This window comes from Salvelinus fontinalis, chromosome 5 (assembly GCF_029448725.1).
Source record: "Salvelinus fontinalis isolate EN_2023a chromosome 5, ASM2944872v1, whole genome shotgun sequence".
Lineage (NCBI taxonomy): Eukaryota > Metazoa > Chordata > Actinopteri > Salmoniformes > Salmonidae > Salvelinus > Salvelinus fontinalis.
The window spans coordinates 52,036,154-52,054,700 of record NC_074669.1 but is presented as its reverse complement, the minus strand read 5'-3'; the positions used below and the strand labels follow the sequence as shown (position 1 = coordinate 52,054,700).

Below are 18,547 nucleotides of genomic sequence, written 5' to 3'. Positions count from 1 at the left end.
TTGGCACAGAGACAATATATGGACAAACACATTAGAGACAATGATATGAATCATGTACTAAATAAAGGCAGGGAGGATTAGTTCATTTTGGGCATTTAGGGTGAGGAGCATTCAGACGAAATTGCCCTTAAGGTCAGTTTTTGCTTACAATCAGGTTTCTCTAAGGATTAAGGAAGAAACTGATCTTAGATCTGTGGCCAACAAGGAACATGGTGGAAAAGCCCACTCCACATCAAAGTGGTGGTTACCTACCTCTGTCGCTGATGTCGTCAGTTAATCGCTTAAGAACCGCCTGATAAGAGGGCCAGGGTAAATGTTTGCGTCTTCTCACCACGAAAGCACAGTCATTCTCCAAGCAACTGAATGATCCCCATCCAGAACTGATTGTAGCCACATGTCATGCCTAGGATGACCATTTTTGGTTTTACCTCATGTTTGTAATCTCACATTTTCAACCTTAGAATGCAAATTCCACTTATTTATTCTGATGAGTTGGGAAAGTCCACTTTGTAGTTAACCTGCTTTATTCAGAAAGTCATTTTGTTCTGAATTCATGTGACCATGTTCAATATCTAGCTGTGACTTGACACGTTCCCCTTTTTCTCATTGCGTCTCTGTGGTTATTCCCCTCCCCACAGAGCCGCGTTGGACCGTGCGGCGGTGCTCCTCTCCATGAAGAGGGAGATGGTGCGGCTAGACAATGTGTGGGGCGTGGGTGGTGGCCTCAGACCTGTCAAACACCTCGTCAAAGAGGTAAGAGCTGCCAAGTATGCGGGACCTGGCACCCCGCCCGCCAATCATCACATGCCAGTGTTGTATCATCTTGTGACTCATAACAAAACATTCCAGTTAGACAAGCAACCTCCCATTCCGGATGTTGTCTCTGCATGCATGAAATGTGATGCCTTGTTGGAAGTGATAGGAGAAACCTAATGAGAATCAAATATGGGTAAATGGCAACACACCTGGGTTCTGTTAATATTATTTGAAGTGCAATATATTCAGCTAACACCCATCTATCAGAGCTAGAAACATGCATAACCAATCAATGGAGAGCTTTGTTATATTTCTCTGCAGCCTTTCATTGTGGGTCAATTGTATTTACACACCTTTTTGTTCTCTCCACCTGAACTGATACTCTCGGTGCAGAGAGATGTGCTCTGTCAGGTTGTGTCCCAAATGGTACCCTATTTACTATATAGTCCCCAAATGTAGTGCACTAAGTATGGAATAGGGTGCCGTTTTGGACATGTCCTGGATCTGCACTCGTCTGTTATGTAACGTAAACACAACAAGGCGGAGAGAACTGCATGCTGGGAAAAGAGCCACGGGGAGCCCTGCTAGGCTGGTGTCAGCACAATGCTGTCCCCCATGCTTGGATCTGACTGCAAAGCCTGGAACAAAGAGGCCGATGCGCACACTCACAGGGACACACGCATGTACGTACGTAAACCGATGCACAGGGACTCACACACCCGAGTGCAGGTTTTCAAGTCATGAGGTGTGCGTGCGTGCATTTGTATAGTCTAGTGGTCAAAGGGGCCTTTGCTCCCTGAACTAAATTGATCATTTGGCACCCGTGTGTGAATGTGCACGGCTGCACACACGCTTGTGATGTGTCGAATGAGTATGCAGAGCAAGAGTATTGTGTAACTCATCCTACGTTAGTCTCTGTAGGCTGCAGACTCCAGACCAGGTTTGATTTCCTGCCTGTCCCTGTTGGGCTTCAGGCCCTGATCGAGTGGGTCTTCACTGGGCTACAGAGGGCACACAGCCTGCCAGAATAGGAGCTACTAGCGTGCGTGCCAAATGGCACCTTATCGCCTGTATACTGCACTACTGACCAGAGCCCTATGGGTCCTGGCCAATAGTGCACTACATGGGGGATAGGGTTAATAGGGAAACAGATTGTGCCTCTTTCTTCTGGGTTTGATCAAATCACTCTGCCACAGACTACACTGAAGTCAAGAGTATGGGTATTAAGAGATTTGAATAGCAGTATCCCCCTGGGGCGTTTTCACACGGATTTGGTACTGTGGTGAGGTTCCCTGGAGCTTTCTTTCATGACCTGGAAATAACCGTTTCAGGGTGTGATTTGACAACACGTTCCAAGAACCGGATGATACAGGGATGTGTGTGGAGAGTCAGACAAGTGCCCTTATTCCCCTGGGTGTGTGTAGAGTATCTTTGTAAACAAAGCTGCCTGTGACTACTGCAAACATTTAAGCCAGGGTTGATTGAATCCCGTACCATTGAATACACAAACCGAATAGGACTGATAAGTCAGTGCTGTGAGTGTCTAGGAGTCTTCCAGAGCATTTTGTGTCCCAAATGGCACCCTATATCCTTTAGTGCACTACTTTTTACCAGAGCCCATAAGTAGTGCACTTTAAAGGGAATTGGGTCAGGGTGCCATTTGGGACACACATCTGTGTCTAGCTTCTCTTAATCTGGGCTTTCAACCCCCCGGCCATGCCTTTATGCCCTTATTCTCACCACTTAAACACCGTCTGCCAGAGGACCGGATTGTTGTTGTTTGGCAGTTCCGTGCTCACTGCTCAGGGGGTGAGGCCTTGGTCACGCGAGGGTCATCACACATTCGTCAGTGAGATTGAAGACCAGTTAAACCCCCAGCGGCAGCAACCGCTGGAACCCTGCCCCTGTTTCACTTGGCTATGGAGAGGGGTAGTCGGCAGTGTGCCTGCTCCAGCTGAGGGATGTTTGGAGAGGGTGTGTGTGTGGGGGGGGGCTAGGTGTTCTCTCCTGCAAGCGCATTCCATAAGAGATTGTTAACAGCTGGGGCCGTACCAACAGAACCAGTGTCCGCAATAAGGCTGTCCCAGACAACAAAAAATGTACTTGGTCGACTGAGTCATCTGTTCTTTCGACCAATCGATTGGTTACAACGTATTTTTTTTTCATATCGACATCCTGTGATTTAATCAACTATATGCACTGAGCTTGTCTGATGCTTTAAGTGCACCGTTTGATCAGATGACTAGAGGGAGTCCGACCGCAATTGATTTGATTGTGCCGGGCTCAGACTTGCTGTGCAATAAAAAGACTGACTGACCCATTGTCTCCCTTTTTCTCCGTTGCAGCGACCACACTTTGTGATGCTGAACTGGCAAAATAATTAGTCATTTGACTTAAAGGTTCTGTTATTTGTTCAGGAAAAACATTCATTATTCCCTCAACCCTTACTCTTTACATGACATGTGTATAAATCGCATAGGGCCTGACCTATAGCATATTACATTAATAAATTGGTTATAAACTCTGAACACTGGAATACGTATGTGACAGCAAAATGGATGCAGATGACGTGAAACTCTAAATGGGGGAATTCTTGGTTGTTTGGAGGGGCCCTTAATTACAGCAAAGACTAAAGTTTCATGCATTTGTGAATGCAATTGCCAACATGGAACGGTTTATTGGGGGCTAGGAAAAACTCCCCAGAAAGGCAGGAACCTAGAGGTACCTGGCTCTGAGGTACCCTGGTGGGAGACTGCCATTAAGGCCAGATTGTTTTTCAAGATGTTCATAGATGACCAGCAGGGTCAACTAGTAATCAGTGGTTGTAGAGGGCGCAACAGGTCAGTACCTCAGGAGTAAATGTCAGTTTGCTTTTTATAGCTGAGCAATCAGAGTTCTAAACAGCAGGAGAGGGAGAGTTAAACAGCAGCACGTCCAGTGAACAGGTCAGGGTTCCACAGCCGCAGGCAGAACAGTTATAACTGTAGCAGCAGCACAACCAGATGGACTGGGGACAGCCAGGAGACATCAGGCCAGGCAGTCCTGAGGCATGGTCCTAGAGCTCAGGTCCTCCGGGAGGAGAGGGAGAGCGCGAATTGGAGGGTGCATACTTAAATTTACACAGGACACCAGATATAACAGACTGACCCTAGCCTCCCGCCACAGACTATTGCAGCATAGATACCCCCGGACAGGGCCAACCCGGCAGGATATCACCCCACCCACTATATACAGCCCCCACACCACTAGAGGGATAAACAGACCAACGTACTACCCTGAGACGAGGCTAATTATAGCCTACGAAGAGCTCCTCCCCCGGCACGACCCCGAGGGGGTGCAAAACCGGACATGATCACGTCAGTGACTCAAGTGACGCACTCCTCCAAGGGGAGGCATGAAAGAGCACTACTAAGCCAGTGACCCAGCCCCCGTAATAGGGTCAGAGGCAGAGAATCCCAGTGAAGAAGGGAGCCGGCCAGGCAGAGACAGCAAAGATGGTTCGTCGCTCCAGTGCCTTGCCGTTCACCTTTGCGCCCCTGGGCCAGACTACACTCAATCATAGGACCTACTGAAGAGATGAGTCTTCAATAAAGACTTAAAGGTCGAGACCGTGTTTGCGTCTCACATGAATAGACAGACTATTACATAAAAATGGAGCTCTATAGGAGAAAGCCCTGCCTCCAGCTGTTTGCTTTTATACCTTAGAAATTCTAAGGACAATAAGGAGGAATGCGTCCTGTGACTAGTCTACGTGTTGGTATGTACAGCAGCGACCTCTATCCAAAGCAGGAGAAAATATATAAAATATTAGTGCTACATCATTGTCCTTACGTAATATAACCCTATACAATTTCAATAGCATGTCTTAGTCTGATGGACTGTGCCATCCCCACTGCCTTCACAATAGATTAGTCTACTCAGACAGGTGTCTTGTACACCATGCCATTTAAAAAACATATATGCTCAACTAAAGACAATTGTCGACCAACAGTCAGCGAAGCACCAAGCGTTTGCGGAATTGCAGTTGCACTCGCGGTTCATAACTGAACAGAAACGAGAGTTGAGTACTACACACAAAACCAGACGTTTGTTTGTCATTGAGCATCGTGATTGACTATTTGCTCCATTTGTCCAGCCAGTAATCACTTGGGGGGAGTCTCCCCGATTCATGATTTACCTTTTGACAGGAAAAATCTTGCACTACCAAATCAACCAGGCCCGGTAGTCACTGCTGAGAAATGTCAAACTATAGAGAAGATGCATATTTTATCTATTGGATCTAGGCTTTAGTTCAGTGGGATAAGTCTTCGAACCTTTGTCGGTCAAATCCGTATTTAGCAGTGTTTTAGCCATGGGTGGTGAATGATGGTTGGTATGATGGAGAGTGATTGATTCATACTTTATCGATATGTGTTTCAGATGAACTTTCTGCTGAAGGAGTACTTGGTATCGGGAGAGGTGAAGGAGGCGGAACGCTGTCTGCGGGACCTAGAAGTACCTCACTTCCACCACGAGCTTGTCTACGAGGTAAACACTAAAAGCGCTTTGGGTCCAGTTTAGAAGGGCACACTGTATCAAAAATGTTTTGCAACAGAAAGCGAAAATATGCTATTTGACAACCACATTAAAGATGTTCTAATAAGATAGGCCACATCCTGTCGTTTCCAATGGGAGGCAAGTGTCGATGGGTTTTTCAAAGTCGCGTTTATTGGTCTATCAGATGGCTTAGTGAGGTCAATAATTGTGATATTCAAATTAAAAGTAAAAAATGAGTTGCAGACTTACTGTAGATTTGAAGAGGGACTGCAACACGTTAGGTAACTAGTCGTTGTTGAGACTTGACGCCATCAAGAGTAATTTTATACGTTATTTAAATTAGATTAAATGTTTTGTAGAGGGCATTAGCTAAAGTAACTTTACTGTTTGTAGGTCGCTAAGACTTAGCTACAGTAGCGTTAGCTATTGTAAAATGCAAGAGAACTGTAGCTAGGTATTTTGTTTAAAAACAACCAACGAGATCAAATGTTTCATTAAATTAGCTAAATCCCTCTAGCTCAATCTTCTCCCACTGCCGGCCACTGTGCTTCCTCACTACCATATTTGGTAGTGAGAGGAAACGCCAACCAGATGTCTCTTTTATACATCCGGTGAAATATGTCATCTATCTCCCTTTTTGTTTAACTTTTGTTTTGTTCCTTCTCCATACTGAACATGGCCTTTGCTGTCAGCACAAGGATATTGATAGCGCTACTGTACTTCCAATAGTTATGTAGCTAGTTGGCTATGCGTGCAATGTTGAATATGTGTGGCGTAATCTTTTTAATATTGGTAAGACTACAAGTCATAAACCTATCTATGGTCCATTCTGCTGCAAATAGTTTGATTTGTTTTTTTCTGTTATCTTGGAAACTATTAACATTATTCCACCAGCATCAGTATCCTAGATACTAATTAAATGTAATCTGTTACTCAAAAAAGATTGCCAAATCCATGCAGTATGGTGAGAATTAAAGCAATGATGCCCCAATGTGGTTAAATAAGGGATTGAAACCTCACTGAAAATAGAAAGATGACCAGCGCCTTTATGTCATTCTTCCTCCACTCTTCAGTCTCATCTTGGTCAAGCTGACAATCCACATAACAGAGAATTTAAGACACTGTCCATGACATAACCGGAGTTCCAAATGACACACCGTTCCCTTTATAGTGCGCTGGGCAAAGGTAGTGCACTACATAGGGAATAGGGTGCCATTTAGGGCACTTTATTTTTTAAACATTCATTTTGTACATGAACATCTTGTTCAGACATTAGCATGAAGTCTAATGCATTTTCTTCTCTCTTCTCCTGGCTGGTCGCCAGGCTGTTGTCATGGTGCTAGAGTCCAAGGGGGACACGGCCGTCAAGATGATGTGTAAGCTCCTCCAGGCCTTCTGGAAAATTGGCCTCATCACAGTGGACCAGATGAACCGGGTACGTCCCCTTACGCACCAGAAAGTAGCACCAAATTCGCTGGTAGCACTAGCACACAAAAAAAGAACTTCAACTTCTAAACTATTTCCAGTGTAATGACTGCAGGTTTTCCTTTTCCAGCACTACAATTAACATAGCATGAATCGAATGTTAAATTAGTAATTGTCAACGTCAGACTTTGTGGATTTAAACCCATCCGTAGACATCCTCAGTCAAGGCATATTTACTGGTTGCTGAAATAGCTACAGTATTTGGCCATATTCTCATTCTCATATTCTTCTCTATAGCTACAGTATATATTGTTATTCTCTGTAGTCACTGTCAAGGCATTAATTTGTTACCTGACAAGCTCTGAAGTGACTGAATTGATTAATCTTCTCTTACATTGCCCTATGATTGGCTTACTCATCAAGTATTGTGTTGTAACATCCAGGGCTTCCAGCGTGTGTACGACGAGCTGCCAGAGATTAACCTGGATGTGCCCCATGCCCTCTCCATCATGGAGTCCTTTACAGACCTCTGCTACCAGGAGTCTGTTATCACCAAACAGTTGAGGGACTCCTGTCCCTCCAGGTCAGTGTGTTGTAAACTCCCTTTCATTTTGTCTCTTGGGTATAGTCAGTCCCTCCAGGATTCTGCAATCGTATTTATGAGCAAAATCAACAATTCCCTGCATATTATACGAGGGTGAATCACTGCACTATTTCTGCATAAGACTAAAAACATTGACCCATCACCTCACTACAAAATAGAGGGCTTGCGATTTCAACCAATCACTGTACATTTACTGCATAATGAGTAAATCAAGCCACATGTTAACAAACCTTTCCCTCTTCAGCGCATTTGTGACACAAATCATTTCATATTGTCATGCGAAGGGTCAGAATTGCTGCATCAAAATCAAGTGTTTGTCTGCAAATATCACAATCTCAAATCCTAGAGGGGCTGTATAGCAGTCATGTTTTTGAGACTAATCAGATTATGCATACTTAATGACTTCAATTAAGGTAAGAGTTTACATTAATAAGGCCATAGTCTGAGTAATATCAAGTTATTAGGGTACATGTAAACCCACTCAATGAGTATTTTAATTACTTAATCTAAAGCTTTATTAGGCCCCAAGTGTTTTATATTGTAAGGTTGAGGACCCATCTCAACTCATTGGTAGCCTATGAAGTACTGAATCGCCTGTTCTGTCTGTCCACCAGGGGGCGGAAGCGGTTTGTGAGTGAGGGAGATGGGGGCCTGATCAAGAACTAGTGTGTAGGAGGAGGGGGGGGGGGGGTTGCTCGGCGTCCCGTCCCCCCCCCTGCCCCTAGATCCGCAGGCCTGAGGCTGGGCAGGCTCGCGGTCAGACTCCCCTGCTTTTTCTCCGGCCCACTCATCACCACGACATCAGGTGGAGGACCGAGGAGGCAGGCCCGGGCGATCAGTTTTTTCTCTCTCTTTGGTCATTTTTGTAAGAAAGCAACAACAAAAAAACCTGGGGTTGATTATTCTTTTCAGTCTGTTCTTTGAGTCTTGAGTTGAGGCCCTGGGTCAATGGAGAAGTGGAAAGAAGATTGTATTGTCTTGTGCTGGCCACGGGTTATTTTGGCTTAACACATTTTTTTGCTACACCATTGACTGTCTTTCTCAAATTTTATTTTTGCTTAGCATGTATAACGCTCATAAAAAAAAATACAAAACACTTGTCAAAAAAGACAACTTGTCAGCATACTGCATCGCACGCTCTTATGAACTGAATCGCTCTTTGGAATGACATGGACCTCTGCATTTATTTTTGGCCAAAGCTTTCTGTAATTACATAAAGACATGATTCTTTATTTTTCTTTCTGTTGGTGATTTTGCTCTGTGTCAGTTGGATTATTTATCTGTCCACTCCACGTTTGTATCTCAATCCTAGGCAGGGTTGTTAAACTGTTTTAAGCACAGCAGCAGTCACAAAAGCCTGTCTAGTTTATAACCAGAGCCCAGATCAGGGCCTTCCTCCTTCCCCTTAGTGGAGGACTATCCCGACTAGTACACTGTAATTGAGTGTCAGAAGTGGGAAATCGGCATCTCGAAATATACAGTACAAATACTCAGGATCTCTAGAACCCCTCTTCCTTTCTTCCTTTCGCTGAGCTGTTGATAGACAAACTGGAACACCCTGCAGGCTTTTGTGTTGGTAGTGTGATGTTCAATTCACGAACTCCAACTGTTACATGTCATCCAGTGGAATCTGTTTTAGGCAGACTTGGGTTTAAAAAGTAGGGGTTTTATCAAAAACATTATTGCTCTTGATTAGACTTGTCTGGTGCAATGGAAACAATAAATGAGTCTCCCTACCTTTGGCACTCCAGGCAGGCTACATCAAAAGCTTAATAAGTATATGAAAGAAAATACATTTGAACCCAGGTCTGGCCCTAGGAGAGTACGAAGAAAACAAGTCTTATCGCTGATCTAGGGTCTCGTATGAGAATGCAATGGATTATTCCTTGCTTTGTCGACCAATATGTAAAGTAATAAGCCCCAGACTCGTAACGTGAGGGTTCTGGATAGGGAAAACATACAGCTTTTCATTGATAATTGTAACCAAACTGAGGTTGTGAGTCATCACCCCTGTTTGTTTACATAAACTGGTTTGGGAATGGCTTTAAGAATGAGCTAGAGGTGAGTGGTCATCGCTCCCTAGGGCTCAGAGGAGGTGCCTGACATCAGCGTTTACGCCTAGTCATCCGCTCTGAACCACATGTTCCTGATGGTCATTCTCCATAAGTAATCACTTATTTTACAGCGGTTAAATTTGGAAAAGTTCATAGCTGATACATATAGGAAAATCCTTAGTTTTGTTACTTATACAAATCACACAACTGCAGTTTGATAAGGATCTCAATCATATTCACAGTTCAATGCATTGTGTCCAGCTTTCATCGCAAAAAGAAAACTGAGGCTTTTTATACATAAGCCCCACAGAGCCATCTTTGTATTACTGTGAACCACTTTAAAACGTTGAACTGTTTCCAATGCCCTTCCTCATGCAGTTCATTTTACAATTTCAATAAAATTCCATATTTCTCTTCAGTGTAATATTCTTTGGACATTTTTGTATAACCAGTTCTTATCACACGCTACATGATCGTGGTAGTCATATGGCAAATAAATGCTCGATCCATACTGGAAAGAAAATGTATAGGATTGAATGATAAACAATGATCAACACTGGAATGCGTTGCACAACCTGTCCCAATTCGACTACATGAATTTGGATTTTAAAATATCTGCATATTCTGGTAAGTGAAAACACTTAGGATGGCATAGTCCCAAATGTCATTGCATCAGTAGTTGACTACAGTATGTCCAAAGTATATGGTTTGCATGGATTCAATGTTGTGACCTCTGGCCAGACAACTCGAGCTGGTGTAATCATTAGAGTTGCAACGTTGCGTTTTGCAGCAAACGAGTTTAATTTGGACTAATTCGGGTAGGTATTTACCCGTTTCGTTTTCTTCCTTTTAAGAAACGTTTTGCAACAATAGGCGTAATGAATATGCCCCTGGCGTGGGCTGTCAACACTATGTACACGTCAGTGTTTCACGAGAGCTAGGGGACCAGGAAGTAGCGCGAATGTGTAGCTGATATGCTGTCCATTTGAAAGGTGAGTTTTTCCCCATTTACTGTCCATATTACATTTTCTCGGTGCTTTTTTATTAATGTGCTGCATTATTGGCATGAAAGCTTATTTCAAAATTCTGCAACCTCGTTCTAAAACAGGTTTGCCCGATACCTTAGTGACAGCCACCGGGTTGCTAACCATTCATTAGCCAGTTAGCTTTAGCCGAAACGCTTGAATGTATGCTTTGCCTAGCACAGTTCCTAAAAAAATATGTAATACGTTGTAATAGTTAAAGGTATTTATTTATACAACTTTGCAGGTAACGTTATGTAGTTATTTTCATAGTCGACGAGGCAACATTACATTGGCTAGCAAACTACTACTAGTTAGTACTGTACAGTAGTTGCAAGCAATGTTGTTACCTACTGCTGAAGATGAGGTCTAAGTAGCTAGCTGCTTTTAGCAGTTGGCTTACAAAACAACGTAATATTCCCCCAGAAGCCAGAAGTTAAATAAAATACAATTTCAATTTACTCTATAGATTGACTGTAGGCGGAATTCCAGAAGGGAAACAAATATTAATGGAATGTATAAATAAACAAAACCCAAACGTAGGTCTGTTGTAGACCCATGTAATTCCTCCGCGAGATTTGCCAGACAATTTAAACTGAATTATTCTGCTGCTCTGTTTGCTACATACTTAAGTCGTTTTTGGTGTTGTAAAAGACAAGTCGTCAGGAATTGAAGTATCAAAGCCAATGAATGATTTCAAAACGCTGCTTTAACCAGGTGTGGCTCTGGCCCAACCCATCGGTTTCAGTGACCAGTTAGAATGTGTTTGCGTTCTAGAAATCGTTGGGGAGGTACTCAGATCCAGACTCATTGCTGGGAAGAAACTAAAGGCTTCTGCATGCTTTGGTTCGGCTGGCACCTAACTGTGCTCTCATACTCCCTTTAAAGACATTCACTTGAAAAACAAGTGGCAATAGTACTGTGAGATGCCATAGCCAGTATACAAAATAGCCAGAATTAATCAAAGATAAATATAAAATTACATTCTTAAGTTAACTAGGAAGTTTGATGCAGTGTTTCTCAAATAAAAAATGTGCATGAAAACAAGTCGACTATTGTTGAATGACAGCGAAAACTTTATTGAAGAATCCCTACTGTTGACCAATGAGCGACGAAGGGGCCTAGACTTAGACTACCGAAATTCTGCTTGCCTCGAGAAAAATGTAATGTGCACGAACAGCCGAAAAAAATCTTTTGCCACTTTTTTTGCAGTGTTACTTCAGTACCTTGTTGCAAACAGGATGCAGGTTTTGGAATAGTTTTTATTCTGTACAGGCTTCTTTCTTTTCAATATGTCAAGTAGGTAAGTATTGTAGAGTAACTTCAATGTTGTTGATCCATCCTCAGTTTTCTCCTATCACCTATAACTGTTTTAATGTCACCATTGACCTCATGGCGAAATCGTTAAGCGGTTGCGTTCCTATCATGCAACTAAGTTAGGAAGGACGCCTGTATCTTTTCTTCCTCCTCAGCTGGAAGGATGGGCAGGCAGAGGAAGAGAGTGGTGACCGGCGAGGCTGACCCCCCTCCCACAAGGAAAGACGAGAAGCCTGCCACCCTACAACGCAAGGAGAAAAAAAAGAAGCTCGACATTGGCAAAATCTTCATCAACATCTCCATCGGCCTCTGCATCTTCAGCCTTATCTGGTTCTTCTATGCCCTTTACATGCGTTCCTCGCTGGCCAAACGGGTGGTAACTTTGCACCACTCACCTCCTGTCCTCGATGCCAACAGCACCAGCGCTGAGGTGTCCCCTGAGAGGTTTTGGGGCTCCTACCGACCCCAGGTCTACTTTGGGATGAAAACCAGGAGCCCAAGATCTGTTGTCACAGGTACAAGACTGTCGTTTCTCTACATTCACCCTTAAATATTTGCTAATACTATTGACTAAAGTGGCAGTTGGCAATAACTGTGTGTGCTATGTGGCAAGCGGTACTAACCTGTTAGCTACTTGCCAGAGGATCACAATGGAAATAAGTTGTATAATATGAGGTTAACACAATAAGTTATATCAGGGTTTATGTTAGGAGCCTACCTCTTAAGGAGCCTATCGTTACCCCTTAAGGTCCAAGGATCTTATGTTCTTTTCAGAGGTAGACTGGCTCTAGCAGCTAAAACAGCCAAATGCTCTTATCTAAACGTGATCGATTCTTAATTGCGAGTTGGTTCTTGAAATATAAAGCCCTTTACTTTCATGTCACATCAAAATCATTTTACAAATGCTAATTATACTGTACACTGTTTTATCCGGCTTTATCACAGTTGCAGCCAACAGTATTTTTCAGTGACAACACGTTTCTGGCGGCCTTCTTCCGTTAAACACAGGTGTTCGGAGCATGCTAGTTAGCACAGGGGAACCCTTTGTCTTCCGTAAACACTCGCTGTAACATGGAGATAAGACGGTGTGGGAAGACTAACCCTATCTTTTTATTTCTCAACTGGTTATTGAAGCGAGCTTGCCATTCAGGTGCATAGACAACTAGGCAGGCTTCAGCGCGTCACACACCACTTTGCAATGAGCAGGAGGCAGTTTGCATTTTCAAAACATATACTTAATTGTTTGAAACCTTAACGTTTTACTACATATGAGGCATGTCTTTCCTTGCTTCAAAGTAGCCTAGCCAAAATCCAAACAAACGTGCAGGTAATTATTTTTTTTATAAAGACTTCCATATGCCATTGAAACCAACTGTATTTTATTGTCCCGTAGCCAAAGGCACAATCCTAGAAAACCCAGACATATTGAAAACCCAGACTAGTTGTCTTTAGATCTCCATTCTTTTCCATCAACATTTGTAATGGATATTGTCATCTGTCTCATGAAACCGCTAATTGCATTAGGGAACGAACATTCGCGCATACCCAATTTACGGCCTTTTGCGCATTGCTGCTGTTTATAATGTGAATAAATAATATTTGATCAACATTTTAAACTAAACGTTCGGATCTGTTATGAGCCTCATTGCTTTTTTTTTTTTTTTATGTAGCCTAGGCCAACTGGTTGTATGATTTTGGGATCTATCGTCTCAACTGTCCTTGTCTGTTATATTTCTTTCTCGCACAGAACAAGCTGACCAAAATAATAGGTCAAATTTTCTACTATGGGGGATAGTAGATTGACATTGGCGAGTGATTTTTCTTGTCGTTACTCGTCTCGTTGGCTGCGGGAAAGTAAATGTGGACAGTTATTCGTCAAATTGCTCATCAGAATTCGGTAGGAAGGACACACGCCATTGCATCCTCAAATTGCATGTTTTGTTAAGATGAATAACCATAATGTGATTGATTTCATTCTGAGCACCGTGGGTGGACGCTCTAATCAAGTTACGCACCTAACTGCGTATGGATCCGTTACATTTATGAAATGTCCGGTAAATTAAAATGCTGCTGGTCAATGTCCAGCCACATTTCTCTAACGGAAACCCTGGATAATATGGGTTTCCGTTAGAAAATGTGGCGCCGGACATTTGACCAGCAGCCATTTTAATTTATACATATTTATACATAATCCATGTACATGTTTAAGATTTCATATTTTGGGGAATTATGAAATAAATAAAATAAATGATGTGTTTCCATTTCTCTACACCCCAGGGATGATGTGGATGCGTCAGTTCTCTGAGGTGGACGTGAACCTCAGGCACACGTGCGAGCAGGGCGACCGGCTGCAGGGCTATGGCTGGCTGATGCATGACGGCCTCAGCTTTGGTGTGCAGGAGATCCACGACAGCGACTTTACGCTCACCACAGAGTTTGTCAAGCGGATGGGCGGTGAGCACGGAGGGGACTGGACCTGGAGGATCACAGCCAAGCAGCATGTGAGTATGACAGGAAACATTCGCACACCTTTAAACCCACCTGGGAATTAACCAGGCATATTTTGTTCTCATTATTTGTCTTACATTGAAAGACATTTGAGTTTTGAAACTATTCATATTGTCTAATGGTATGAAAAAAAATTATTTGAATGCTACTGAACACAGATTTTCTCTCCCATTTCACTACGTTTCAAAACATTTTCTCCTTCCTACTGAGCATGACCCAGTTCTTCCTTCCCCAGAGTTCGGCTCCCCATGCGCCGGTCATCTCCCTGATGTTCTACGCTGCTGCCGACACCCAGGGTTCCCTGGAGGCCCACGTGGAAGAGAGGAACCGTCTGGGTTCCATCACTGGGTTCTCAGAGGAGCTGGGGAACTTCAAGATCACCTTCCGCAAGCCTGTCGCCGGGGAGTCCCCCAGTGCCAAATACGCCAGGTAGGTACTCTCCCAAACTGCTAACGTTAGCATTTTCTAACCCAAAAACCATCAACAGAGTGAAAGAATTTTGAAAACAGTGGACAAATATGCCACAATATTCCCTAATTAATATCATGTAAATACAGTAATACCAAGCAATATGAAGAAAATCAGAAGAAGATTTTCTAAGTGAAAAATAGAAATAGCACATAATCAATCTTTATCAATAAAATCAGTGAGCCTGTTAAGAGGCAAACATGATATGTGAAAGAAATCATGTAGTATGAAACAAAGCATTGCAAATAATAAAGGCACAACTTCTACCGCAATGCATTGAGACACAAAGCAGAGCTAGGACATTTCCTCAGTGTCTGCGATGAAGATGGCCAGCCAAACTGCTGTTCTGGCTCTGATATAAAGGTTTTGTTCAACCTTTTGAGGGACAGAACAGAGATACATTGATCTGTTCCAGTGGTGAGGACAAGGTCAATAGAGACTCCGATGCATAGAAATTGAAGGAACAGCAAGGTTTCATGAGGAGGTTGCACAATCAAGCCATACTGCAGGCCAGAAAAGAGTGTTGAATAGAAGGTAGGAAGAGCAGGAACACAGCAACCACAACAAGCCGATCACAAGTGTGTCTGCCATTTAGACAGGAAAGGACAAGGCTCCTTTTCAGTTTTCATTCAACATAACATATCGGTCAGTATGTGGTACTCTTTGTCCCTGACCCTTGGCTGAAGTAGTATGAAGTCACAGGTCTTGCCACTTTCCAGGAGGCCAATGCACTCTGTAGGGTATAAAACCCTATGGTGACTGCAGGTCAAAGATATTGGTGCCTTGCTCCAATTCTGAGAGGAAGCTTTGGCAAAATGAGAACATGAGAGATTCCTGCTACCTTCAGGGTGGTTCACCTTTGTCTTCTCTCCTTCTTTCCTCAGCTACAACTACCTCCAGACCATGTCGCCAGGCTTGGAGAGGCTGACGGACATCGTGAGGAATAGCTTGAACCGCAGATTCGTCTACAGCCCCCCCTCTGGCGAGAAGAGGCAGTACATTGCAGTGGACACCTACAAGCCCCCGCACCAGCCGAAAACAGCCGACCCCAGAAAGGAGAGCGACTTTGTCCTGCACCAGGTCACTGTCCAGACGCCCTTCCAGATTGAGGTCCTGTTCGAGTCTGGTAGCTTCCGCGATCGTCCCAACCAGCTGTCAGCGGCGGCCATGACAGAGGAGCTGGAGAAGAGGAAGGCGGCGTTCGACGCCAAGTTCGAGAAAACGTTCGGCCTCCAGGCCAAAGGCTTGGGCCAGGCCCAGGTGAAGTTCAGCAAGGCGGCGCTGAGCAACATGCTGGGCGGGATTGGTTACTTCTACGGCCAGTCGGTGGTCCAGTCGGTGTACAATGAGTACCCGCTGCTCTACCCCGAGGGTGCCCTGTTCACCGCCGTGCCCTCGCGCTCCTTCTTCCCCCGGGGGTTCCTGTGGGACGAAGGCTTCCACCAGCTGCTGCTCAGCAAGTGGGACCCCCAGGTGACACGGGAGGCCACGGCTCACTGGTTGGACCTGGTCAATATGGAGGGATGGATTCCCCGGGAGCAGATCCTTGGCGACGAGGCGCGCAGCAAGGTTCCTGCCGAGTTTGTGGTGCAGCGCAACGAGAACGCCAACCCACCCACCCTCTTCTTGGCCCTGCAGAAGCTAGTGGAGCAGTTCCAGGCCAACCCGGACGCAGAGTCCTCACGGCCCACCCTGCCCTTCCTCCGCAGGCTCTACCCCCGGCTCCAGACGTGGTTCGAGTGGTACAACACCACCCAGACAGGCCCGCTGCCCAACTCCTATCGCTGGCGGGGCCGTGACAAGGACACCAACCTCTTCCTCAATCCCAAGACGCTGACGTCCGGCCTGGATGACTATCCGCGGGCCTCGCACCCATCAGCCGAGGAGCGCCACGTGGACCTGCACTGCTGGATGGCCCTGGCGTCGGGCATCATGGCCAGCGTAGCCCGGCTGCTGGGAGAGCCCCACCAGGAGTACGAGCGCACCCACCAGACGCTCAGCGACAATGCACTGCTGGACAAGCTGCACTGGTCAAACCAGCTTCGCTCCTTCAGCGACTATGGAAACCACACGCAGGCGGTGTCGCTGCAGCAAGAGAAGGTGTACGTGCCCCCAGGGCAGCCGAGGCACCAGTTTCCCGTGGCGCGCCTGGTGCGCTCGGTCCGCCGGGCCCCCAAGCCGCAGTTCGTCAATGCTTTGGGCTACATCAGCCTATTCCCCTTCCTGCTGCACGTCCTGACGCCCGACTCGCCCAAACTAGAGCACATCTTCAGAGACATGAGGGACGCGGACAAGCTGTGGACGCCCTACGGCCTGCGCTCTCTGTCCAGGGCCGACCCGCTCTACATGAAACGCAACACGGAGCACGATGCCCCCTACTGGCGGGGCCCCATATGGATCAACATTAACTACCTGGCCGTCAGGGCCCTGCACCACTATGGCAACACTGAGGGGCCATATCAGGAGAAGGCGGCCACCCTCTACCAGGAACTCAGAACTAATATCATGAGCAATGTTTACAGACAGTATGCAGAGACTGGGTATATATGGGAACAGTACAATGACAGCACGGGTAGTGGGCAAGGGAGCCACCCCTTCACCGGCTGGTCGGCACTAACTGTTTTGATAATGGCTGAGCAGTATTGACACTGATGAAGAAAAAAAAAACATCTCATCTCGCTTTTTGTAAGATGTTCTTTTAAAATGTGCCATTTTTACTCCCTCCATCTGTCTCCTTAATGCCAACAGATGTTAGGTCTATGATTTTAAGATTTTCTTAAATATGATTTTCTCAAATGATAACTAAACAACTCCAATGTTCCAATTCTTCACCTTTGGCTGTCTCATTGAGTGTTTGTACAAACCCCCATACCCCAAAGAACGCATGAAAGGTTATTTTTGAATACCCCATATACTTATCAATGAACTCCAAGTGCCGCCTGACTGAGAGACGTCTGTCTGATGGCAGAAACCTTTTAAGAACTATAGTAACAATAGTAGTAGTAAAAGAATAGTCTTGATATAAATCATTCATACGGTATCATATCAAGACTACCGTAGGAACTAATGCACTTTTCAAAGTCAATCATTCAAACGTTTTTTGTCTCCACAGATGTTTTCTGTTGAACAAAATAATACCTGTATTGAGAAATTGTGTATTCAGTCTTAAAATATTTGATCCCCAGTTAATTTTGTTTCTGGTTGCTTTGTCCCGCCATACAATCTTATTTAAGCCAGTATAAAATTGAGATTTAAGTTTTGATTTATTTCGTCAAATGTTTTGCTGCGAACAAACGGTTTCCTGTTAATTTTATCAATGCAAAACAAGACGAAGATGTATTGTATCTCCACTGGTAGCAGATATCCTGAGTGGCACGGAATAACATGAGTAACTTCATTGCGTTGGTTGCTTACATCTTCAGTGGAAAGAACAATAAATATGTCAAAACCTTGTGTATTGTGTCTGACTGCTGATTCCTTTTTTCCCCCCAGTGTCTGTGGGAAGGATGATTTACATTCAAAAGTCATTAGCGCCTTTTAGGAAAGGCACATTTATTTGCTCAATATCTACCATTGTGTGGTGTTGTTACTCTAGCCTCTGGTTTTGGTAACCAATCATTAAATATTAGCAATTCAATGAAAGTAGATATTTTCTTTTAATAGTTTATAGCAGTGCTTATTAAAGTGTATTAAACTACAGCTGTTAATTTACACTTCTGATAGGAATAACCCTCCAGATCAGTAACCGGTGACTGGGTCAATTTGTCTCGCTTTGATTCCTTGCATCCTCTCTCCTAACCTCCTTTTCAACCATATTGGACGAGATGGTCCATGGATCCTTTCCTGGGAGCTCTTTC

At 44.5% G+C, this 18,547-nt stretch overlaps 2 protein-coding genes across 2 annotated transcripts in view; both read left to right on the top strand.

Moving 5' to 3' along the window:
- The window catches only part of LOC129855805 (programmed cell death protein 4-like), a 34,493-nt gene extending 24,700 nt beyond the window's left edge, over positions 1-9,793 (top strand). The window contains exons 8-12 of the mRNA XM_055923832.1: positions 639-753; positions 5,176-5,283; positions 6,617-6,727; positions 7,161-7,300; positions 7,936-9,793. Coding sequence (XP_055779807.1) covers positions 639-753; positions 5,176-5,283; positions 6,617-6,727; positions 7,161-7,300; positions 7,936-7,987 — 526 coding nt within the window. The 3' untranslated portion in view covers positions 7,988-9,793. The remainder of the gene's footprint in view (positions 1-638; positions 754-5,175; positions 5,284-6,616; positions 6,728-7,160; positions 7,301-7,935) is intronic.
- A 371-nt stretch (positions 9,794-10,164) lies between these two features.
- Positions 10,165-18,143, top strand: mogs (mannosyl-oligosaccharide glucosidase). The gene is made up of 5 exons (XM_055923831.1): positions 10,165-10,367; positions 11,870-12,229; positions 13,992-14,215; positions 14,458-14,651; positions 15,575-18,143. The coding sequence occupies exons 2-5, from the start codon at positions 11,878-11,880 to the stop codon at positions 17,334-17,336; spliced, it is 2,532 nt and encodes an 843-aa protein (XP_055779806.1). The 5' UTR covers positions 10,165-10,367; positions 11,870-11,877; the 3' UTR covers positions 17,337-18,143.
- The last annotated feature ends 404 nt before the right edge of the window (positions 18,144-18,547 follow it).